General features: G+C 47.7%; 1 protein-coding gene across 1 annotated transcript in view; it reads right to left on the bottom strand.

The window, feature by feature from the left end:
• SPECC1L (sperm antigen with calponin homology and coiled-coil domains 1 like) overlaps positions 1-20,366 on the bottom strand; it is a 121,307-nt gene that overhangs the window by 68,181 nt on the left and 32,760 nt on the right. Inside the window, exons 3-5 of the mRNA XM_058656493.1 lie at positions 16,705-16,858; positions 10,168-11,801; positions 7,630-7,837 (exon numbers count right to left, since the gene is read on the bottom strand). Of these exons, the coding sequence (XP_058512476.1) occupies positions 7,630-7,837; positions 10,168-11,801; positions 16,705-16,858 (1,996 nt within the window). The remainder of the gene's footprint in view (positions 1-7,629; positions 7,838-10,167; positions 11,802-16,704; positions 16,859-20,366) is intronic.

Here is a 20,366-nt window from a genome sequence, read left to right on the forward strand (position 1 = left end):
TGCCCGGGCGGGCTCACAGTCCTCGCTCCTGCACCCAGCCTGCCGGCAGAGGCAGGGCTGACAGTCCCAGCTGTTCTGTCCCTACTACTACCCTCTGTAAGAGATCGGGGTTGTGTTCCCGACTCTTCTTCCCAACTCCGATCTTTGCCCAGCGCAGCCCCAGTCTCAGCAAATACCTGGGAAGTCAACTGGCAGATGGGAAGTCACTTGCTCTTCCTCAAACCTTTTTTTTTAATTCTCAAATTTCATTCATTCCTTTTCTCTTTATCCAGAATTCACATAATCACTATGCTTAAAAGGACATCGCTTCTGAACCTGGCACACTTCACATCTATGGCTGTTCCTTTTAAAAAGAAGGGGGCCCAGCGGCGTGGCCTAGCAGCTAAAGTCCTCGCCTTCAACGCCCCGGGATCCTATATGGGCGCCGGTTCTAATCCTGGCAGCTCCACTTCCCATCCAGCTCCCTGCTTGTGGCCTGGGAAAGCAGTCGAGGACGGCCCAATGCATTGGGACACTGCACCCGCGTGGGAGACCCGGAAGAGGTTCCAGGTTCCCGGCTTCGGATCGGCTCGCACCGGCCGTTGCGGCTCACTTGGGGAGTGGGTCATCGGATGGAAGATCTTCCTCTCTGTCTCTCCTCCTCTCTGTATATCTGACTTTGTAATAAAAAAATGAATAAATCTTAAAAAAAAAAAAAAGAAGGGGGCTGGCAGCCAGCGAACATATTTGGACAGAATAAAAGTGCACTAAAGGTTCCCTAGGGAGTATGACTTTCACTTGACAATCACGTCTGCATTCCATCCAGCAACAGAAAGGGCTGGCTGTAAATGACACTATGTTTCTCCTCGCTGGAAATGAGGGAGAGCAGCAGGTCTCACTGGGGGACCACTCAGCAGGCCAGGCAGGTGGGATGAAAAGTCCCAGGCGCCCCCTAGCCGGCTTCCTTCCTCCTCCAAGCCTCCCCGAGGGAAGACACTGCCATCTGCTGGCTGCATCTCAAGAGCGACTTTCATTCCACCAAACACAACTACCATGCGATCCCTTTAACTAAGATACTTTCAGTCTAAAAATTAGGCCAACAGCTATATTCACTACTTTTAGATCAGCCTTTTCTAAACACTGTCCCTCCTGTTACAGGAGCGCATAATCTTTTTTCCACCAAGGCTCCGGTTGGCGAAAGCTCTGTCGATCTCCCAGGCAGCGGCTTCCACAGGCACGGGATCTACCTGTGACTTCTGGGAGCTTACAGGTGTCAGAGCTCACAGTAACCTTCACTGCCATCTCATCCTAGGAACAGTCCCCCCATACACACACACACAGTGTTGTCATCGTGCTACTCTGCCTTTGTCCATGGTCACATACTTCCCACTGAGCTCCAAGAGAGATTTCCAGAGGAAAGGAAAAGGACAAGAGGAACAGAGGGCCAGGCACGGTGGCCTAGCAGCTGGGATCCCATATGGGCGCCGGTTCTAATCCCGGCAGCTCCACTTCCCATCCAGCTCCCTGCTTGTGGCCTGGGAAAGCAGACAAGGCGGCCCAAAGCCTTGGGACCCTGCACCCATGTGGGAGACCTGGAAAAGGCTCCTGGCTTCGGAGTGGCTCAGCTCCAGCCGTTGCAGTCACTTGGGGAGTGAATCATTGGAAGGAAGATCTTTTTTTTTTTTTTTTTAATTTTATATTGGAAAGGTAGATATACAGGAAGAAGCAGATTCAGAAAGAAAGATCTCCCATCTGCTGGTTCATTTCCCAAGTACCTGCAATGGCCTGAGCTGAACCCATCTGAAGCCAGGAGCCAGGAGCTTCTTCCACCCAGTTGCAAGGTCCTTGGGCTTTGGACCATCCTCTGCTGCTTTCCCAGGCCACAAGCAGGGAGCTGGATGGGAAGTGGAACAGCCGGAACATGAACTGCACCCATATGGGATCCCAGCGGATGCAAGGCGAGGATTTAGCCACTAGGCTATCATGCCAGGTCCCTGGCTGCTCCACTTTCAGTCCACCTCCCTGCTTATGTCCTGGGAAAACAGTAGAAGATGGCCCAAGTCCTAGGGTCTCTGCACTCAAGTGGGAGACCCAGAAGAAGCTCCTGGCTCCTAGTTTCGGATCAGTTCATCTCTGGCCATCGTAGCTATTTGGGGAGTAAACCAGTGGATTTAAAAAAAAAAAAAAAAAAAACTTTCTTCTCTGCCTGTTTAACTCTTTGAAGTATAAATAAAATTTTAAAGATGTACAGCTTGGGACCAATATTGTGGCATACTGGGTAAAACTGACATCTGCAGCTTGTTTCAACCTCCCATAAGGACACTGGTTCGAGTCCCAACTGCTCCACTTCCAAGGCAGCTCTCTCCTAATTGACCTGGGGAAAGCAGCAGCGAATGATCCAAGTGCTTGGGCCTTGCACACATGTGGGAGACCCAGAGGAAGCTCCAGGCTCTTGGCTTGGATCGGCTCAACTCCAGCCACTATAGCCACTTGGTCAGTGAACAAGCAGATGGAAGATCTTTCTGTCTCTCCTTCTCTCTGTAAAGTCTGACTTTCCAATTAAAAAAAAGATAAAACAAATCTTTAAATATATATAAATGTGTGTGTGTGTATCTCCATGCATCTGCTCAGTGAAGACTGGCATCTTGTTTTACTTTGTGCTTCTTTCCTTCTTGGCAAGCATCTTGTTACTTATTTAAGAGGCCACACAGACAGGGAACTCCTATCTGCTGGTTCGTTCCCTAAGCACTTCCCACAACCAGTACTGAGCTGGGTCCAAGCTAGGAACAAGGAAGTCAAGTAAGGTCCCCCGGGGGATGGCATGGACCCAGGGTCTGGAAGTGCCACCTGCTGCCTGCTTGGGTCTCTGAAGCAGGAAGCTGGAATCAGGAGCCGCAGCTTGGAATGGAACCCAGGCACACTGAGAGGGCATGTGGGCGGCCTAACCTGTGTCTGATCTACTAGTCTGAATGCCTGTGCCCCTCTTCGTCTATTTATCTAAGTCTATTTCTGACTTACTCTTAGTTAATGGAGCGTCCCAGTCTGACTGATGTGTAGGATCCTTTGAAGCATTTGTTTAAATGTTGCAACTATTTCTCTCAGCATCATATATATTCATAGAAGTGAAAATACTGGCATGTAATCAAATCTGAGGAATTTTCTCTTCATGGCTTCTGCACACTTTGCTGTATAGAAAGGCATTTTCCCACCACAGAATTACACAACTCTCCGCCTTGGCTTGCTTTTGCTACTTCTTAATCTCAAGCCACCCTGGCTCACCAGTCACTAGTATCCAGATTAAAGATTGACGACCTCCATTAAGGAACAGGCTCCAGGCCCCATCACAGCCACCACACAAAGAGGTGCTGGTTCAGCAGGATATGCTGCCCAAAAACGCGTGTAGATGTTTAAACTCTGATGCCTTGGGCTCAGCGTGACAGCATAGTGGTTAAAGTCCTCGCCTTGAAGGCACTGGGATTCCATATGGGTGCCAGTTCTAATCCTGGTGCTCCAATTCCCATCCAGCTCCCTGCTTGTGGCCTGGGAAAGCAGTCGAGGACGACCCAAAGCCTTGGGACCCAGCACCTGCGTGGGAGACCCAGAGGAGGCCCCTGGCTTCGGAGTGGCTCAGCTCCAGCTGTTGCAGCCACTTGGGGAGTGAACCATCGGACAGAAGATCTTCCTCTCTGTGTTTCCTCCTCTTTGTATATCTGCCTTTCCAATAAAAATGATAAATCTTAAAAAATAAACAAAAAACCTCTGATGTCTTGGTCTAGCACATTAGGCATCCACCTATGGCACTGACATCCCATACAGGTACCAGTTCAAGACCCAGCTGATCTACCTCCAATCCAGCTACCTGGTAATGTGACTGGAAGGGGAGCAAAGGATGGTCCAAGTCCTTGGGCTCTTGGACCCACACAGGAGACCTAGTAAGAAGCTTCTGGCTCCTGGCTCCTACCTTCAGCCTGGACGAACTCTGGCAATTGCAGCCATGTGCGAGGTGAACCAGCTGATGGGAAATCTGTCTCATGTGTCTTTCCCCTCTCTGTAAATTTGCCTTTCAAATAAAAATAAACATCTTTTAATAAATAAATGCTGGAGTCTCAATGCTAATGACTGATGAATGGAGGGTGAAAACTTGATGTGATAATGGCGTTTGAGAGGTGGGTCTGGTGGGAAGTGGTTAGGTCACTGGGAGCATGCCCCCAAGGCTGGTACTCACGATGCAGGTGAAGACCACCTGAGTTCAAGCGCCCCTAGTTGTTCTCGCGCTACTTCTTGGCCCAGCATGTGGTAGTCTCCCTCCATCCATCTGACCAGCAATGTCCTGGAAGTCTTCAGTGAGTTTTTACATTAGGCACCAAATCTAAGAACAGCTGACAAGCGCCGAGGGCAGCACCCTGGCACTGTGGCACGGACGCGATCTGAGAGCTTTCTGGGACTCTGAGTGCGGGTGTTAGATGAGGTCACTAGGCTCCTCCTGGTTTCTCTCATGCTTTTCCTCCCAATTCTTCCACCTCGATAATGTCCTTTGATTTATCTTTCAAGTTAGTTGGATTTTCTTTTTTTTTTCTCTCTCTTTTCTCCCTGCTCATACACTCCCAAATTCAAGAGGCAAAAAGACTAGCTGACAGTTAATCCTCCAAATGCCCATGGCAGCCGCATGGGGCTGAAGCCAGGAGCCAAGGATTCAGTCTGGGTCTCCCACATGACTGGCACGGACCCAAGTACTTTAGTCTTCCCCTCCGTCTCCTCCAGTGTCTGTCAGCTGGATGCTAGAATGCAGCGCTCAGCCAGGACTAGGATCCAGACTTCGACATGAGACAGGGCTGTCCTCACCAGTGTCTTCAATGTCAAGCTAAATGCCTGTCCCCTTGGGATTGCCAAGTCTCTGATTTGCTTTTTAAATTGTTCAGTTAGCTTTTACTTCTCTGCTGTGGTTTGTCATTTGAATATTCATCACAAGTGTATTTTCTTTCGTATCCTTGGGCACAGTTCCAAGAGCTGTTTTAAAATCCTGTCTGCTGGTGCCAGCACTGGGTTTAGCAGGTGGGTTAAGCCACCACTTACGGTGCCAGCCAATATCCCGATAGTGAAAATAATGCAAGATGGTCCCTAGTGGGAGATCCATATGGGATTCCAGGCTCCTGGCTTTGGTCTGGCGCAGCCCTGCGTGCTTGCAGGTATTTGGGGAGTGAACCAGCGGACAGAAAAACTTTCGCATCTCTCCCTCCCTGATTCTACTTTTCAAATAAATAAATACACAAAATAACATAACAAACAAAAATCTGTGAATTCCAAAGGCATGAAGGACCATCTTGGAGCAAGTGAGGAGTGCTTACTGACAGACACCGTTTCTTTGAGAGATGACAAGAATGTTTTAAAATGAATTTATGGTGATAGCTGTTAAAACATTCCACAGAAGAAAATCATCTCTTGATTAATAGAACTCCCTGTTGTTAACTTGCCTATACTAAGTGCTGACCTAACATGCACTTCAAATGCTAGCATTCTTAAGGCAGAAAGCTAATTTCTATCACACTACAAAGATTAACAAAAAATAATGTCAGGACAGCTGGGAAAATCAACATACATACCATTTGATGACAGGAGAAAATATGACAAATTATACTAGATGTGGTAACAGTCCTGTGGTTACGGTGGCAATTTTTTTAGGGGTTGTAGGTTGAAATATTTATGAGGTTAAGTGTTATGATGCCTATAACTTATTGCCAACTACTTCAGTTAAATATACACACACATAAGGTAGGCAGAGAGTGAAAAATATTAACCACCAATTATAGACAGCGTGTACTAACTAGACCAGCTCCTAATTACATACTTGCATGTTTAAATTGAAGAGAGAAGCTACATGGCTAAAAAGTTTATTTGGGATTTTCATTTGCCCATGAAAATACATTAACATTAACTCAGTGACATATAAAATTGTGTTGCAGAAATCTTGTCTAACAATCTTCTAGCTATTGCCCCAATTACCACAAGGTGTCACTCCTTCCACATTCTAAAGTTTTTAAGAAACTGAAAAATGCACTGAACTTTCAAACTAATCTGAACATTTCCCGGATTTCCTCATTTAGACAGCAGAATTAGAGGAGCCCTACCAGCTCAAAATGCCAGCTAAACCTGAGCAGTTTGATGAAAGATTTTCAAACATGAGTTGTGACAGTTCATCTCTCTGACTTGAATCTCCAAAAGACGATCCCAAGGGCAGCTCCTTCTGCACAAAGAGGCCTCAGAACTTCCAGAAAGCCCTACAGTCAACGCTCAGAAGCTGAACCAGCCAACGAGAGCTTAGAGTCGCCACGAGACATACTTCAGGGCTGTGGCAGTGACCCACTCTCCGCTGTCCATCATTCAGACTCATCCACCCACACATCCATGTCACACATGGGTCTGGCCTAAAGCTGGACTTGCCAGTCATCTCACTGTGTCAAGGAATAACAAACTGGTGGATCCCAGGAGAGCTACAGTCCAAACCAGAAGTCCAGAAAGCTGTAATTCACAAGTCAAAAACGTTACCTTCACTCTCCTTTTCCAGCCCACCTGAGCAATATCAAGACATTGCACCTTCAAACTTTGCTAGGGAAATCCAGATGGGAAGAAAACATACTTTAATTTTTGAATGTACTATTTGGCAATAATTTCCAATTTAGAAAAACCTTGCAGAATAGGACAGGGAAACACCAGCACCACACCTGCCTGTTGCCGAGTGTAGCCACCAGCTTCAATAGCTGCTATCTCTCCCCATCACCATTCGAGGCTATGCACCCCTGAAACACTGAATGTTGTGGGTCCCTGAGAACAGGCATATTCCCTTCCATAAATACAGTAGTCAATTTGACATAAATTCATGACTGACTGTACCTTTACCTCACCCACTGTCCACATCTCCAGGTTGTCATCCTGGCCCCCTGACACCACCCCTCACACAACTAGACACATCCGGGCACTTAACTGGATGTTCCTGCATCGGGAACACGGGCACAGCCGCTGTCTTCTTTGACACTGGCATTTCTAAGGGCCACGCCACCCACACCCCTCGGCTCTGAGCAGTGGAACATTCCTCACTGGGCTGTCTAAATGTTTCTCTGTGACTAACTGGAATCGTGTCTCGGTCAGACTGTAGCCCAGCCAGCGTAGTGTTCAGTTCCTGTGTGGCTCTGTCACTCACCCAGGCCAAGTCCTACCCAGTTTTTCCACTGTGTAATTACCGGTTGTTTTTTCTGCACACCCCCCCGCCGTCTCCTCACTTGCACGTAATAAATGTCTATGGGAAGACATCTGAAGGTCATGCAACTACCCTGTTGTTCGTGAACATTCCTACAAAGAAAAGCTTTATACTCTTCTTACAAATAGTTACCTGAGCCATCATGGCAGCCTCCCAGACTCCATGTGAGCCGGAAGACGGGGGCAGAAGCAGAGCCAGGCTGAGGCCAGGCACTCTGCTGCGGGACACAGCATCTTACCCACAAGGCCCAAGGTCTGCAAGCCAGCTGTTGTACTGCAGATGTTGGACCGCTGTGCCCACCACAACTGCTAACCTGTACTGCATCCTGGATGGCAAGCCAGCCCCGCACACCAACCAGCACAGGAGAACAGGAGTGAAAAAGTCCCCCCATGGCTTACTCTCCAAATCAGAAATAATAAGGTTGTCATGCAGCTTCACAGCACGATGTTGTTCTACTTCATCTTCAAGTTCAAAGATGGTCTCCTTCATGTCACTTCTTTCTGTCTCTTTTTCTTCCAGCTCTGATCTCAGTTTTTCTAGTGTCATATTTAAATCTTCAATTTGTTTCTTAGCTTCTCCTTGGAAGGCTCGATATTCATCTTCCACCTATGGAAAACCAATGCCGCAGATTTAGAAAAGCAGAGTTGTGCTGAAGTAAGTTCTAGAATTGAAAAACACCCTGTTTCAAATAGAACTTAAGGGTGAGTTGTAATATGTGAACTAAAACAACCTGTGTAGTATCAGTGAAAAAGTATTTTAAAAGCACTCTAAGAACCCGGCGCTGTAGCCTAGTGGCTAAAATCCTTGCCTTGTACATGCCAGATCACATATGGATGCCAGCTCTAACCCCAGCAGCCCCGCTTCCCATCCAGCTCCCTGCTTGTGGCCTGGGAAAGCAGTCAAGGACGGCCCAAAGTCTTGGGACCCTGCACCTGTGTGGGAGATCTGGAATTAGTTCCTGGCTTCTGGCTTTGGAATAGTGCAGCGGCAACCGTTGAGGCCACTTAGGGAGTGAATCATCGGACGGAAGATCTTCCTCTCTGTCTCTCCTCCTCTGTGTATATCTGACTTTGTAATAAAAATAAATAAAATTTTTAAATTAAAATTAAAGAAAGACTTAGGGACCAGAGTTGTGGCATAGCAAGTAAAGCCGCCACTGTGATGCCACCATTCCATATGGGCTCTGGCTTCAGCTCCAGCTGCTCTACTTCCAATCCAGCTCCCTGCCAATAACATAAAATCTTCTTTTAAGTGTTTAAGTATAAACCGGTGCATATACTAACTAAATTCATCACCAACATATCACTGAACTTACCTAGATGTTTTATGAGGACATTTTGGGGGAAATTCTGCCTTCTCCAAAGTTTAGAATGAAGGCATGTATTTGATTAAAGATTAACGTGCTTTCTTACAAAGCGGGTGTCCTGTAACAGCTTCAGTGTGGAACTGAAAACTGAAAGCAGGGCCAGGTACAACATCCTCGTGGCTAAATCCTGGCTTTGCATGTGCCAGAATACCTTGTTGGTGCCAGTTCACATCCTGGCTGCTCCACTTCCCTTTCAGCTCCCTGCTTGTGGCCTGGGAAAGCAATGGAAGACGGCCCAAAGCCTTGGGACCCTGCCCCCATATGGAAGACCCAGAAGAAGCTTCTGGCTCCTGGTTTTGGATTGGTCCAGCTCCAACTTTTGTGGCCACTTAGGGAGTGAACCAGTGGATGGAAGATCTTTCTGTCTCTCCTCTCTCTGCCTTTCCGATAAAAATACACGAATAAATAAAAGAAAAATGCTTTTGAGCGATGTCTTTGCTAATGTACAGCTGTTCACAATGGCCTCAACTCAGATGCTCACATCCTCGAATAGTATCTCTAAAAGTAATCACTAAAAAGAAAAAAAAAAGCTAAATCATTAAAGTTTTCCACCAATGACATGCTAATAATTCTTACTTTACAAGAGCATTGCATAAAGATTTTTAAAAATAAACAGAATGTTAGGATTATAACAGATGTTAAAAAAAAAAAAAAGAGCCATTTCAAGGGCAGCGCCAGGGTACCCGGAGCACGTGCCATCACTGTCTCGCTGCACACCTGCCAAACGGGTGGGGGGACAGCCTGAAGGTCACTGCCAGCAATAAGCGGCAGACTTGAAGGAGCAGAGGACTCGGGAGTCCAAGAATATTTTAAACTCACAACAAAACTCTTTGGGAAAACTGCAACTACAGCAGGGTAAGTGGGAGCTCCTGCTGTTCCTGCAGACTGGAACACTGATTCCCTGTCTACACCAACGTACAGAAAAGCTGAGGATGTAAAACTGTACGTTGGCTCCACGGGCAGACCTGGGATGAGGACAGAGTCTCATTCTGGTGTCAGTTTGTAAATCCAGCGTCATCCCCTCACTGGCAGGGAAACAAGAACGGAAGACAAGATAGTGAGAGTGACACAGTCATCAGAATCCTTTCCAGTCTGTTCCAATAAAAGAAAATGATTCTTAGGGCTGATGCTGTGGCCTAAAGGGTTAAAACACCACCTGCAAAGGCAGCAGCCCACCAGGCCACTGGTTCGAGTCCCAGTTACTCCACTTCGGACCCAAGTCTCTGACAATGTATCTGAGGAAGCAGCAGAGGAGGCCCAGGTACCTGGATTCATGTTTCCACAGGGGGGCTTAGAAGCAGCTCCTGGCTCCTGGCTTTGCCCTGGCCTAGCCCCAGCTGTTGCAGGCATCTGGGGAATGAACTGGTGGATGGAAGATTTTTCTGTCTCCCCCCTTCTAGAACTCTGCCTTTCAAATAAACAAAGTAAAGACTGGGGATGAGGAAACGCTTCTCAAGCTTTAACAAGTATCAGGACACATACAAGGTAATGGCACAGGGACCCCGAGGCCCGACTCTGTGCACAGCCGCTGCGGGACGCTGGCCCGGACCACTTCCATCTGTGAAACTACCTTGGCGATGGTGTCCTGCAGGCGATTGGCCTCGTTGCGGGTGTGGGCCAGATCTTCCTGCAGGCTGCTCGCCAGAGTCTCTGCTTTTTCCTTGTCCAGCCTCACGCTCTCCAGCAGATCCTGAATGTCAGTCTTGTCTCCAGAGTTATGGATGGAATACAGCTCTGCCACCTTCTGCTTTTCGTTCTCGAGCTGGGCCTTCAGGCGGTTCACCTCGATCTGGTCGCTGGCCACCGTGGCTTTGTACTCCTCCAGCGTGGCTGCCAGGGCCGCCTTGCCCTTCTGCTCGGACTCGATGATGCGCTCCATGTGGTGGCTGCGCTCCTTGAGCGCCCCTATCATCTCCTGGGCCTCCTTGTTGTCCTGCTCCGCCATTTTCAAGGTGTTGCTTAAATGCTGCTGGACGCCAAGCAGCTGCTCCCGCTCGAAGCGGGCGTTCTCCGCCAGGTCCATGTAGCGCTGCTCAAGCTCCATGTAGCGCCCGCTTTTCACGTCCTCGTCTATGACGTAGGAGATGTGATGCTCGTCGAGAAGGGAGCGGAAATACTCGATCTGGCGGCCAAAGTGCTCCAGCTTGTCGCTTTGCTGGCACAGGGACTCCATCAGGATGACCTTCTCCTCCCCGAGCCTCTCGTTCTCGCTGTTCAGCTCCTGGGTGATCTGCTGCAGGTCCGCCAGCTCCTGCAGGGTGGCCTGCAGCTCCTCGCTCGTGCTGTGCTGGTTCTCCTCCATCTGGTGGATGCGCTCCGTCAAGCAGGCCACAGACACCTCGCTGGCATTGCCGCTGCTCCCTTTGCGAGAGCGCTCCATGCTGGGGAGGCCCTCCGACTCCGAGGACGACGGGGCATCCAGCGCGTCATCACTCGACGTGAGCGGCTGGTAGACCTCGCTGCACTCGCTGTCCAGGTTGTCCAGCGAGTTGCTGTGCTGGTGGTCCATGAGCGTGTTTTCATCCTGACTCAGAAGGTCCTCCACTGATCCAGGGGCAGAGCCTTCCACCGAGGAGGTCAAGGTCCCCCCGCCATCACTCTGGCTGCCCGCAGCAATCTCGGGGCTCAGGGACTGGTAACCAAATAGCTTCTCTGAATGGTCCATGCGCTGCTCCAGGGAAAAGCCCAACGCGTTCAGCCTGTCCTTCAGCATTCGGTTTTCATTTTTCAGCTGGTTGAGCTCCTCGCGAATGGCAGTGTTCTGTTCCTGCAACTGCAGCAAGGTGGACTCCACATCAGTGGATGGGTGAGCGATGATGGTCTCCTTCTCTGCTGATTTTTCATCCCCCTCGCCATGGTCGTCCTGGATACCCAGCTGCGCGCGCATGTCGCGGAGTTCATTTCTCAGATGCAGAATCTCCACATCTTTGGTCTTGGCCAATGTGAGGAGATCCTTGACTTTGGCTTCCAGGGCGGCTTTGTCGCTGATCTGATTGTCTGACTTGGACTTGCTCATGCGCACGTCACATTCCGCAGCGGTGCGGCTGCGGGAGCGCTTGCCCAGAGCCGCCTCAGGAGCCCCCTGACCTGCTGACGGCAGCTTCTTGCTCTGGCTGAGGCGGGTGCGTTCCCGTAACCTCTCTCTGGTAGAACTGGATTCCTTAGTTCCTGTCGAAGTACTCCGCTTGGTTGAAGAACTTGTGCCTATGTATTTAAAGGGAAGAAATTAATGGAGGAATATCAGCAAGAGAAAGACCTCCAGCTCATGCCCCACATCCCATGAGGTGAAATCTAGGGAATAGATTTCACAGGATTTCATGGGAAGTCTGCCTGAAGGATCTATTTTCTTTAAATCTTTTGTTCATCAAAAGCAGATCATTCATTTTCTTAATTACCAATAAAAAAGAAATACACCCAAATATAGACCTGAAGACAGTACAGCATTATGGAATATGGATTACATTTCAATAGAGCTGCTCTACAATAAAAAGATATTCACATTAACTTGGGTCCAAAAGCAGGGTGCTAGGCCAATTAGCCAGGGTAAGCTGGACGAAGACGAGGCGAGCACTGGCCAGCCAGGAAACTAACTACAGAGACAAATGGCAAAGGGGTCCAAAGCTGACTGAGAAGGTAAAAGTGGCTTCAGGACAAACCAAAAATCTAAGGGGCCCTCAAGAAACACAAGAATCTGTGACCACGGTAAATGCCTGAGAATTTCCATGCATGCCACACAGACAGTTGCCCCAACAGGAACTGCAAACGTAGCTAACATTCCCCAGCACTCACTGTACACACTCACACTGGCCCTTCTCACAAGCTAACAAGGAAAAGCCTCACCAAACTCCCAAGGACCATGCATCAGCATCCCACTGGCCAAAGCAGGCCAGACAGTTCGTCAACATGCCACAGGTCATAAGTAGACGAAACAAGACTGAAACCCAGGGCCCGGAGTGATAGCATAATGGTTAAGGTCTTCGCCTTGAATGTGCCCCGGGATCCCATATGGTCACCGGTTCTAGTCCTGGCAGCTCCACTTCCCATCCAGCTCCCTGCTTGTTAAGGACGACCCAAAGCCTTGGAACCCTGCACCCACATGGGAGACCCAGAAAGAAGTTTCTGGCTCCTGGCTTCATATCGGCGCAGCACCAGACATTGCGGCCACTTGGGGAGTGAATCATCAGACGGAGGATCTTCCTCTCTGTCTCTTCTCTCTGTACATCTGTCTTTCCAATAAAAATAAATAAATCTTAAAAAAAAAAAAGACTGAAAGCCATACAGTCCAGTTCTGGAATCTGTACCTTACCCAGCTGACACCGCTTCTCTGAATGTCAAAAACAGTGACACATACTGCTGATGCATGAACCATGCCTGCATGAGCCACAGTCTTGCTTAAATGCTTAAATCTTGGAGCCAATGTTGTGGAGCAGCAAATTAAGCCACCACCCTACAACACCAACAATTCGTAGGAGCTCCAGTTCAAATCTGGCAGCTCTGCTTCTTACCCAGCTCTCTGGCAGCGTGCCTCGGAAGGCAACAGAGGCTGTGAGGAACCGAATCCCTGCCACCCACACTGGACACCCCGACAGAGTACACACTCTGACCCAGCCTTGGCCACTGTGGCCAGTTAGGGAGTGAACCTACACATGGAGACTCTCTCTCGTTGTTTTGCAAATAAATACATCTTAAAAAAAAAAAAAAGAGCAAGGTTGATACTGCAGATTAGTGCTTAAAGCCGGTACCCACAATGTCAACATCCCATATGAGCATCAGTTCAAGTCCTGGCTGCTCCACTTCTAATCCAGCTCCCTGCTAATGAGCCTGGGAAAGCAGCAAAAAATGGCCCAGAAGTGTTAGGACCCCTGAACTCACACAGGAAACCTGTCGGTGTTCCTGGCTTGCTTCTGGCTCTACCTGGCCCAGCAATGGGCTGCTGCAGCCACCTGGGCAGTGAACCAGAGGATGGAAGATCTCTCTATGTATCCCCCTGTCTATGTGTATCTGTTTCAAACAAATAAAAAATGGAGAAGGGGAAAGAAACTGGTGACAGAAGTCAGAGAGAAGCTATAGGATTAGGGGAAACAAAGAAAAATGGAGGTCAGAAGAGGAGAAGATGGTACAACTTCCCGTCTCCCAACTTTAAACCCTTTCCCCATCTCTACCATCACCCACGAATGAACAGAGAGCCAGTCCGTGAATCCTATGACTCTGTCAACAGTGAAGGGATAGGAGAGATAATGAGGGAAAAGATTAACAATGCTCCAGTTGAGCCAAGAGGTTTAAAAAAAAAAAGCAAGGGGAGAAACCCACACACATACACATCCACACACACACACGCCAACATTGTGGTACAGAGGGCCAGGTTACCACAGGCCACGCCAGCATCTCATGTGAGTCCGTTCCAGTCCCACCTGCTCCACTGTCAATCGAGCTTGCTGCTAATGCACCTGGGAAAGCAGCAGGAGCCGGAACAAGTGCTTGGGCTCCCGCCCCACGTGGGACACGGTGCAGCCCACGGCAGTCTCCTGAATCCTTAGCTCATGTGCTCTGGCTTTCCTCCTCTCCCTCAGGCTGCTGCATTTCATCACACCAACACACTTCCTGGTATCTCAGATTATTCTATTTCTTCATCACAATAATACACCCCTAAGGGGAAGTTAAAAAAATTATTTTATCCATTTGAAAGTCAGAGTTACAAAATGAGGGAGAAGGAGCTAGAATTGTAGTGTAATGGGTTAAGGAGCATCCCACACCTCCAGTATCCCATGTGGGTGTCAGCTGAAGTCCCGGCTGCTCCACTTCTGACTCAGCTCCCTCCTAAGGTCCCTGTGAAAGCAATGGAAGATGGCCCAAGTTCTCAGACCTCAGTACCCACATGGGAGACCCAGAAGAAGCTCCTGCCTCCGGTCTGACTGAGCTCCGGCTCTCAAGGCCATGTGGGGAGTGAACCAGGATGGAAGATCTATCTCTGTAACTCTGCCTTTCACAAATAAATCTTTTAAGAGAACAAGAAGGAGACTGAGACAGTGGGCTGTGGGAGACTGGACTGGAAGTGGAGCAGCCAGGACTCAACTCTGCAGTCCAGCACAGACGACGTGATGCCACTGCACCACAACACCAACACTCTAGCACTCTAGCTTAAGGACCTGGTAAAAAATGGGGCTCAAGTAATCATTTACAGAGCAGATGAACACACGGCCCTTGGCAAGACACTTCGGGTTTCTAAATGCAGCCTTCTCATCTCTACAGTGATAATAGCAGTCTTTACCTCATGGAGCAGTAGTGAAGATAAAAAGAGATGATGCCAGCATAAATAAATAAAACACAACAGTGGTGAAAATAAATAAGTAAATCTACAGATCAATCAATACACAAAAACTGGGCATACAAAGAAATGTGTGACACTGTTTCCAAAGCTCCAAACTAGGAAATGGAAAGCTTAGTTAGAGATGTAGTGGTGGGTGGGTGACCATAAAAAAAAAAAAAAAAAAAAAAGACAAGACAATTCAGTGGTGATGCAAGGGGACCTCAAAGCGTTCAATGTAAGGTGGGAACTTAGGGTAGAGATCAGGACGCCCACCACTCGCACCAGAGTGTCTAGGTTCCCCATGGGGTTCCACTCTGGAATACAGACAGTGAGGAAGGCTCAGTGATATGGGACACTTGGACTGAATCCTCAACTCCCAGCCTCCATCCCAACCCAGCTCAGCCTAAGCCAGTGTCGGAATCCAAAGACTGAACCAGTAGACTGTTCAATCTGTTTCTCTCTCTCTCTCTCTCTCTCTCTCTCTCTTTTCTCCTTTCCCTCTCTCTCCCTCCCTCCCACCCAAATGAAACTTAAACAAAAACAAAAAAAAAAAAAAAACAGTTCCCAGGAACCTTCTAAAACCTCCTCCTACACCGACTTCAATAAACACAGATCCAAACAAAAACAGCAAAACCTGCATTATTAGACTGGCTAAAAATAAATATTTATTGAATATTTAGTATTTAAACATTACTAATCATTATAAGAAATGGCAATGGTATTTTAATTATGTGGGGTTTTTCAATCCTTTGATTTATTTGAAAGCCAGAATTACAGAGAAACAGGTGTCTTTCACTGGCTGGCTCATGGCCAGGAGCCAGGAGCTTTTCCCAGGTCTCCCTCATGGGTTCTGGTGCCTAAGCTCTTGGATGACCCTTCACTGCACTCCTAGATGCACTAGCAGGGAGCTGGGCTCGGAAGTGGACAAGCCAGAATCCAAACCAGCAACCATAATGGGATGCCAGCAGCACAGGCGATGAATTAACTCAATATACCTCAACACCTACCCTGTAATTATACTTTTAAAAGAACCCTTATCTGAGGCAGTGTTGTGGCATAGTGAGTTAAGACCCTACTTGGGATGTTCACATCCTATTAGGTCTTTGCCACCCCCACAGAAGACCCAGATGGAATGTCAGATTCCGGTTTTAGCCTGGCCCAGTCCTGGCTGTCGCACGCATTTGGGGAATGAACCATTAGATGGAAGAACTCGTGCTGTCTTTCTCTCCTTTCTGTTACTCTGCCTTTCAAACAAACAGATATTTTAATAAAAGAACACTTACCATTCAAAAATAATAAATTTTTATAGAAAAAAAACACAGAATTATAGAATCTGGAATTTGATTAAAAGTAACTATAGGGAAGGTGGGCATTAAAGATGTGAGACCTTGGAACCATTATGATAGTCCAGTGACTAAATCCTCGCCTTGCATCCCCTGAGATCCCATATGGATGGGATCCCAGTTCATGTCCCGGCTGCTCCACTTCCCATCCAGCTCCCTGCATGTGGCCTGGGAAAGCAGTCAAGGATGGCCCAAAGCCTTTGGACCCCGCACCTGCAGGAAGAAACTCCTGGCTCCTGGCTTCAGATCAGCTCAGCTCCAGCCATTGCAATCATCTGGGGAATGAATCAGAGGATGGAAGATTTTTCTCTTTGTCTCTCCTCTCTGTGTATTTGCCTTTCCGATAAAAATAAATCTTACAAAGAAAAAAGATGTGAGCCCTAGGCCGGCACCATGGAACAGCACCCAAAAATCAACACACTCCACCCAAAGGAAAAGCGGCGATGCCTGACCGTACCTGAGCTGCTCTTGGACTTGCTCTCCACGGTGGTCATGGCCGGGGCGGACACTGGGGCTGCTGCAGAGGGACAGGTGCTCTTTTTTCCTTTGACACCATTAGTCACGGTTACCCCACCAGTCATTCCAGCTAAAAGGTCATCATTGCTCTTGGTCTAGAAACCACAGGAAAAAGGGGGAGGGGGAAGAAAGACCAAAAATTAAACAATATTCTGAGACTAAACAAAGTTGTTGAAATCTAAAATTCTGCAAAGAGTTTCTGAAGGCTGGCAATACGTCCCAGGATGCTACAAAAACCATCTATGTACAGGTTTATAAAGATGCACACACTTCTTTTGAAAATACTTAATTTCCATGTAGTCAGACTTAGGGGCACCTGCTGCTGTGCCCGCGCCCACCACAGGCAGTGAGGGGCTGGAAAAGGCATCATCCTTGTCCCAGGACATGACTCACACACGGGGACCCGCTGAGCAGGACTACACGGGCAGCCTCAGGAAAGTTCCAGAAGGCCACAAGAAGCTTCATCCTGCTCTAGAGACATTTTATTGATAGTAAAACATTCTTCATGACTCTACAGTGAACCAATGATGAAGCCAATATCTAAGCTTGTTATTTTTTTTAAGAACTGGTGGCATAGTAATAAGAAAAAACTAGAGACATTAATATAAAGTTAATAGTTTGTCTAAATGATCATACTTCTTGAAAAAGACCCTGTAATATTTGTAACTTGCAAAGATGGTTTGAAATGAGTTCTCAAAAAAGAAAATAAACACAGATAATGCGATTGGCTATAAAATTATTACTTAAGCAAAATGCTGTTTTAATTTCTCATGGAAATAAAGGAAAACACAGAGGAGTTAAGGATTTGTGAAATTAACTCAAAAGGTTTCCTCATTCAAGGCGAAGGTACAAATTAGCCATTGACTGAAATACGGTCTTCCGGGCAGAGCGCGGAAACCTAGCAGCTAAACTCCTTGCCTTGCAAGCACCAGGATTCCATACGGCCACTGGTTTGTGCCCTGGCTGGCTGCTCCACTTCCCATCCAGCTCCCTGCTTGTGGCCTGGGAAAGCAGTGGAGGACGGCCCAAAGTCTAGGGACCCACATGGGAGACCCTGAGGATGCTTCAGGCTCTTTAGCCGCTAGTCTACTGCGCCGGGCCCAAACGTCAGAATCTTATGTCAATGGGTTAAGGAGGGACACTAACCCAAATATGTATGGTATGTGAAGGTTGAACCCTGGAAAGCTGACTGGTTACAGAGTCAGGCTGTTAGGGTGGGAACCCTGTGACCAAACCAGGTGGCTTTCCAAAACACACACTCCCTGTCTCCCTCTGCTTCCTCATTCTGCTGGCCCCTCCTCGCATCCAAAGCCAAACCAGTGGGGCTCACCCGATTCTGGACCGTGATCATCCAAAACCCATGAGCTAAAATAAACCTGCTAAGTATACACTCCCTGGAACTTGCGGCAGTGATGAATAGCAGACTAACAAGATGTTAGCTTGTTTAAGAGAAGGAAAAAAACTTCATCAATGGGGCCCCACGGCGTGGCCTAGCGGCTAAAGTCCTCGCCTTCAACGCCCCGGGATCCCATATGGGCACAGGTTCTAATCCCGGCAGCTCCACTTCCCATCCAGCTCCCTGCTTGTGGCCTGGGAAAGCAATCGAGGACGGCCCAAAGACCTTAGGACCTGGAAGAGGATTCTGGTTCCCGGCTTCAGATCAGCGCAGCACCGGCCGTTGCGGCTCACTTGGGGAGTGAATCATCTGATGGAAGATCTTCCTCCCTGTCTCTCCTCCTCTCTGTATATCTGACTTTCCAATAAAAAATAAACAAATCTTTTAAAAAAATAAAAACTTCATCAATGCTCTCAAAGAATGAAATCAGATGAATGGGAGTTGTCACATTATGAGAAATTTAAATTATATCAACAGGCAGGGAGACAATATATTAATCATGAAGGGCTGTTCATATTTTTTTTAAGATTTGCTTCTACTTAAAAAAAAAAACGACTTGCTTCTACTGATAAACACTAGCCATCAACTATGTCAAAAAAATGGCAAATTCAAAGTAATCGCTGGGGCCAGTGTCATGGTATACTGAGTTAAACGGCTACCTGTGAAGCCAGCATCCCGTGGCACTGGCTGGGAGGTCCAGCAGCTCCATTTCCAATCCAGCTCCCTGCTGATGAGCGCGGGAAAGCAGTAGGGGGGGTCCCACAGACTTGATCCCCCTCACACACATGGGAGACCTGGCTACAGTTCCAGGCTCCTGGCTTCATCCTGGCCCAGATCCAGGGTTTGTGGTCATCTGGGGAATCACTGTGAACGAAAGACGGCTAAAACTCTCCCGTCTGTCTCTCTCTCTACGTAACTCTGCCTTTTAACTAAATAAATTTTAAAAAGAAAAGTTGTGAGGAGCTGGGGGCTGGGTGTTTAATGGCTAAGACGCCTGCAGCCCACACTGGAATGCAGTCTCACATTTGACTGCAGGTTCTCACTCACGCAGCTCCTGCGAGGCAGCAGTAACGGCTCAAGCACTGGGTTCCTGCCAGCCATGTGAGAGACAGACCCAAGTTCCCAGTTCTCCACTCTGGCCCGGCCCAGCCTCGGATGCTGTGGGTGCCTGGGAAATGAACCAGTGGATGGAGACCAATTCTCTTTCTGTCTCTCAGAAAACACTGAAAAGCTGAAGGGAAAAAGGCCCAAAAGAAAATTAGCAAAATGGACATATACACACACAGCTAGTTCACAACCACATACACATTACGGCATCACCTGCCACCTCTCACATGGGCAACAGCAGAGAAGTGTGACAGCACATTCTTGTGCGAAGGGTGTGGGAGACAGGCACCTCCTCAGCAGCTCGTGGGAGGCACGCCGAGACACGCCTGATGAAAGCGGAAGCCGACGAAGCTCACACACTCACCTTTCCCCAGCTATCCTACCTCTAGGAATTCAACTCAACAACATACCTCTAAGAATACAGAAATACTTGCAATACTTATACATAAGCTTATTCACAGAAACAGCTCTTCATTGGAAATACTGCTACACTCAGATACCAATTGTGGAAAAGTACAAACGGTACATTTTAATGAATACAACGACGTATTTAACTACAAAAAAAAAAAAAAAAAAAAAAAAAAACGGTAATGATTGCCAATGTGGTACAATGGGTTAGGCCATGGCCTACAATGCAGGCATCCCGTATGGGCACTGGTTCATGTCCCAGCTGCTCCACTTTCAATTCGGTTCCTTACTAATATATCTGGGAAAGTACCAGAAGATGGCCCAAGTCCTTGGGCCCCTGCCACTCGTGGAAGACTGAGATAAGACTCCAAGATGCCTGGCCTAGTTAGGGCCCACACAGACATTTAGGGAGTTAACAATTTTTCAAGTTTACACTTTTTTAGGTATAAACAAATACTAAACTCTAGTTGATAGATTTAGTTCCTGCAGTGATATGAATGAGCAATTCTGAAACTCTTTTCCATATATTCTAGGGCTGAGAATCTAATTACATTAGTCCCTGATTACCCACAGGATATAAAGTTCCATGATTATCAGTGGATGCCTGAAGCCATACATAGTAATGAATTCCATATATTTGTATACAATGTTTTCACATACACATACCTTGATAGAATTTGTAAGATAAACAC

The sequence above is a fragment of the Ochotona princeps genome, chromosome 29, assembly GCF_030435755.1.
Source record: "Ochotona princeps isolate mOchPri1 chromosome 29, mOchPri1.hap1, whole genome shotgun sequence".
Classification (NCBI taxonomy): Eukaryota; Metazoa; Chordata; class Mammalia; order Lagomorpha; family Ochotonidae; genus Ochotona; species Ochotona princeps.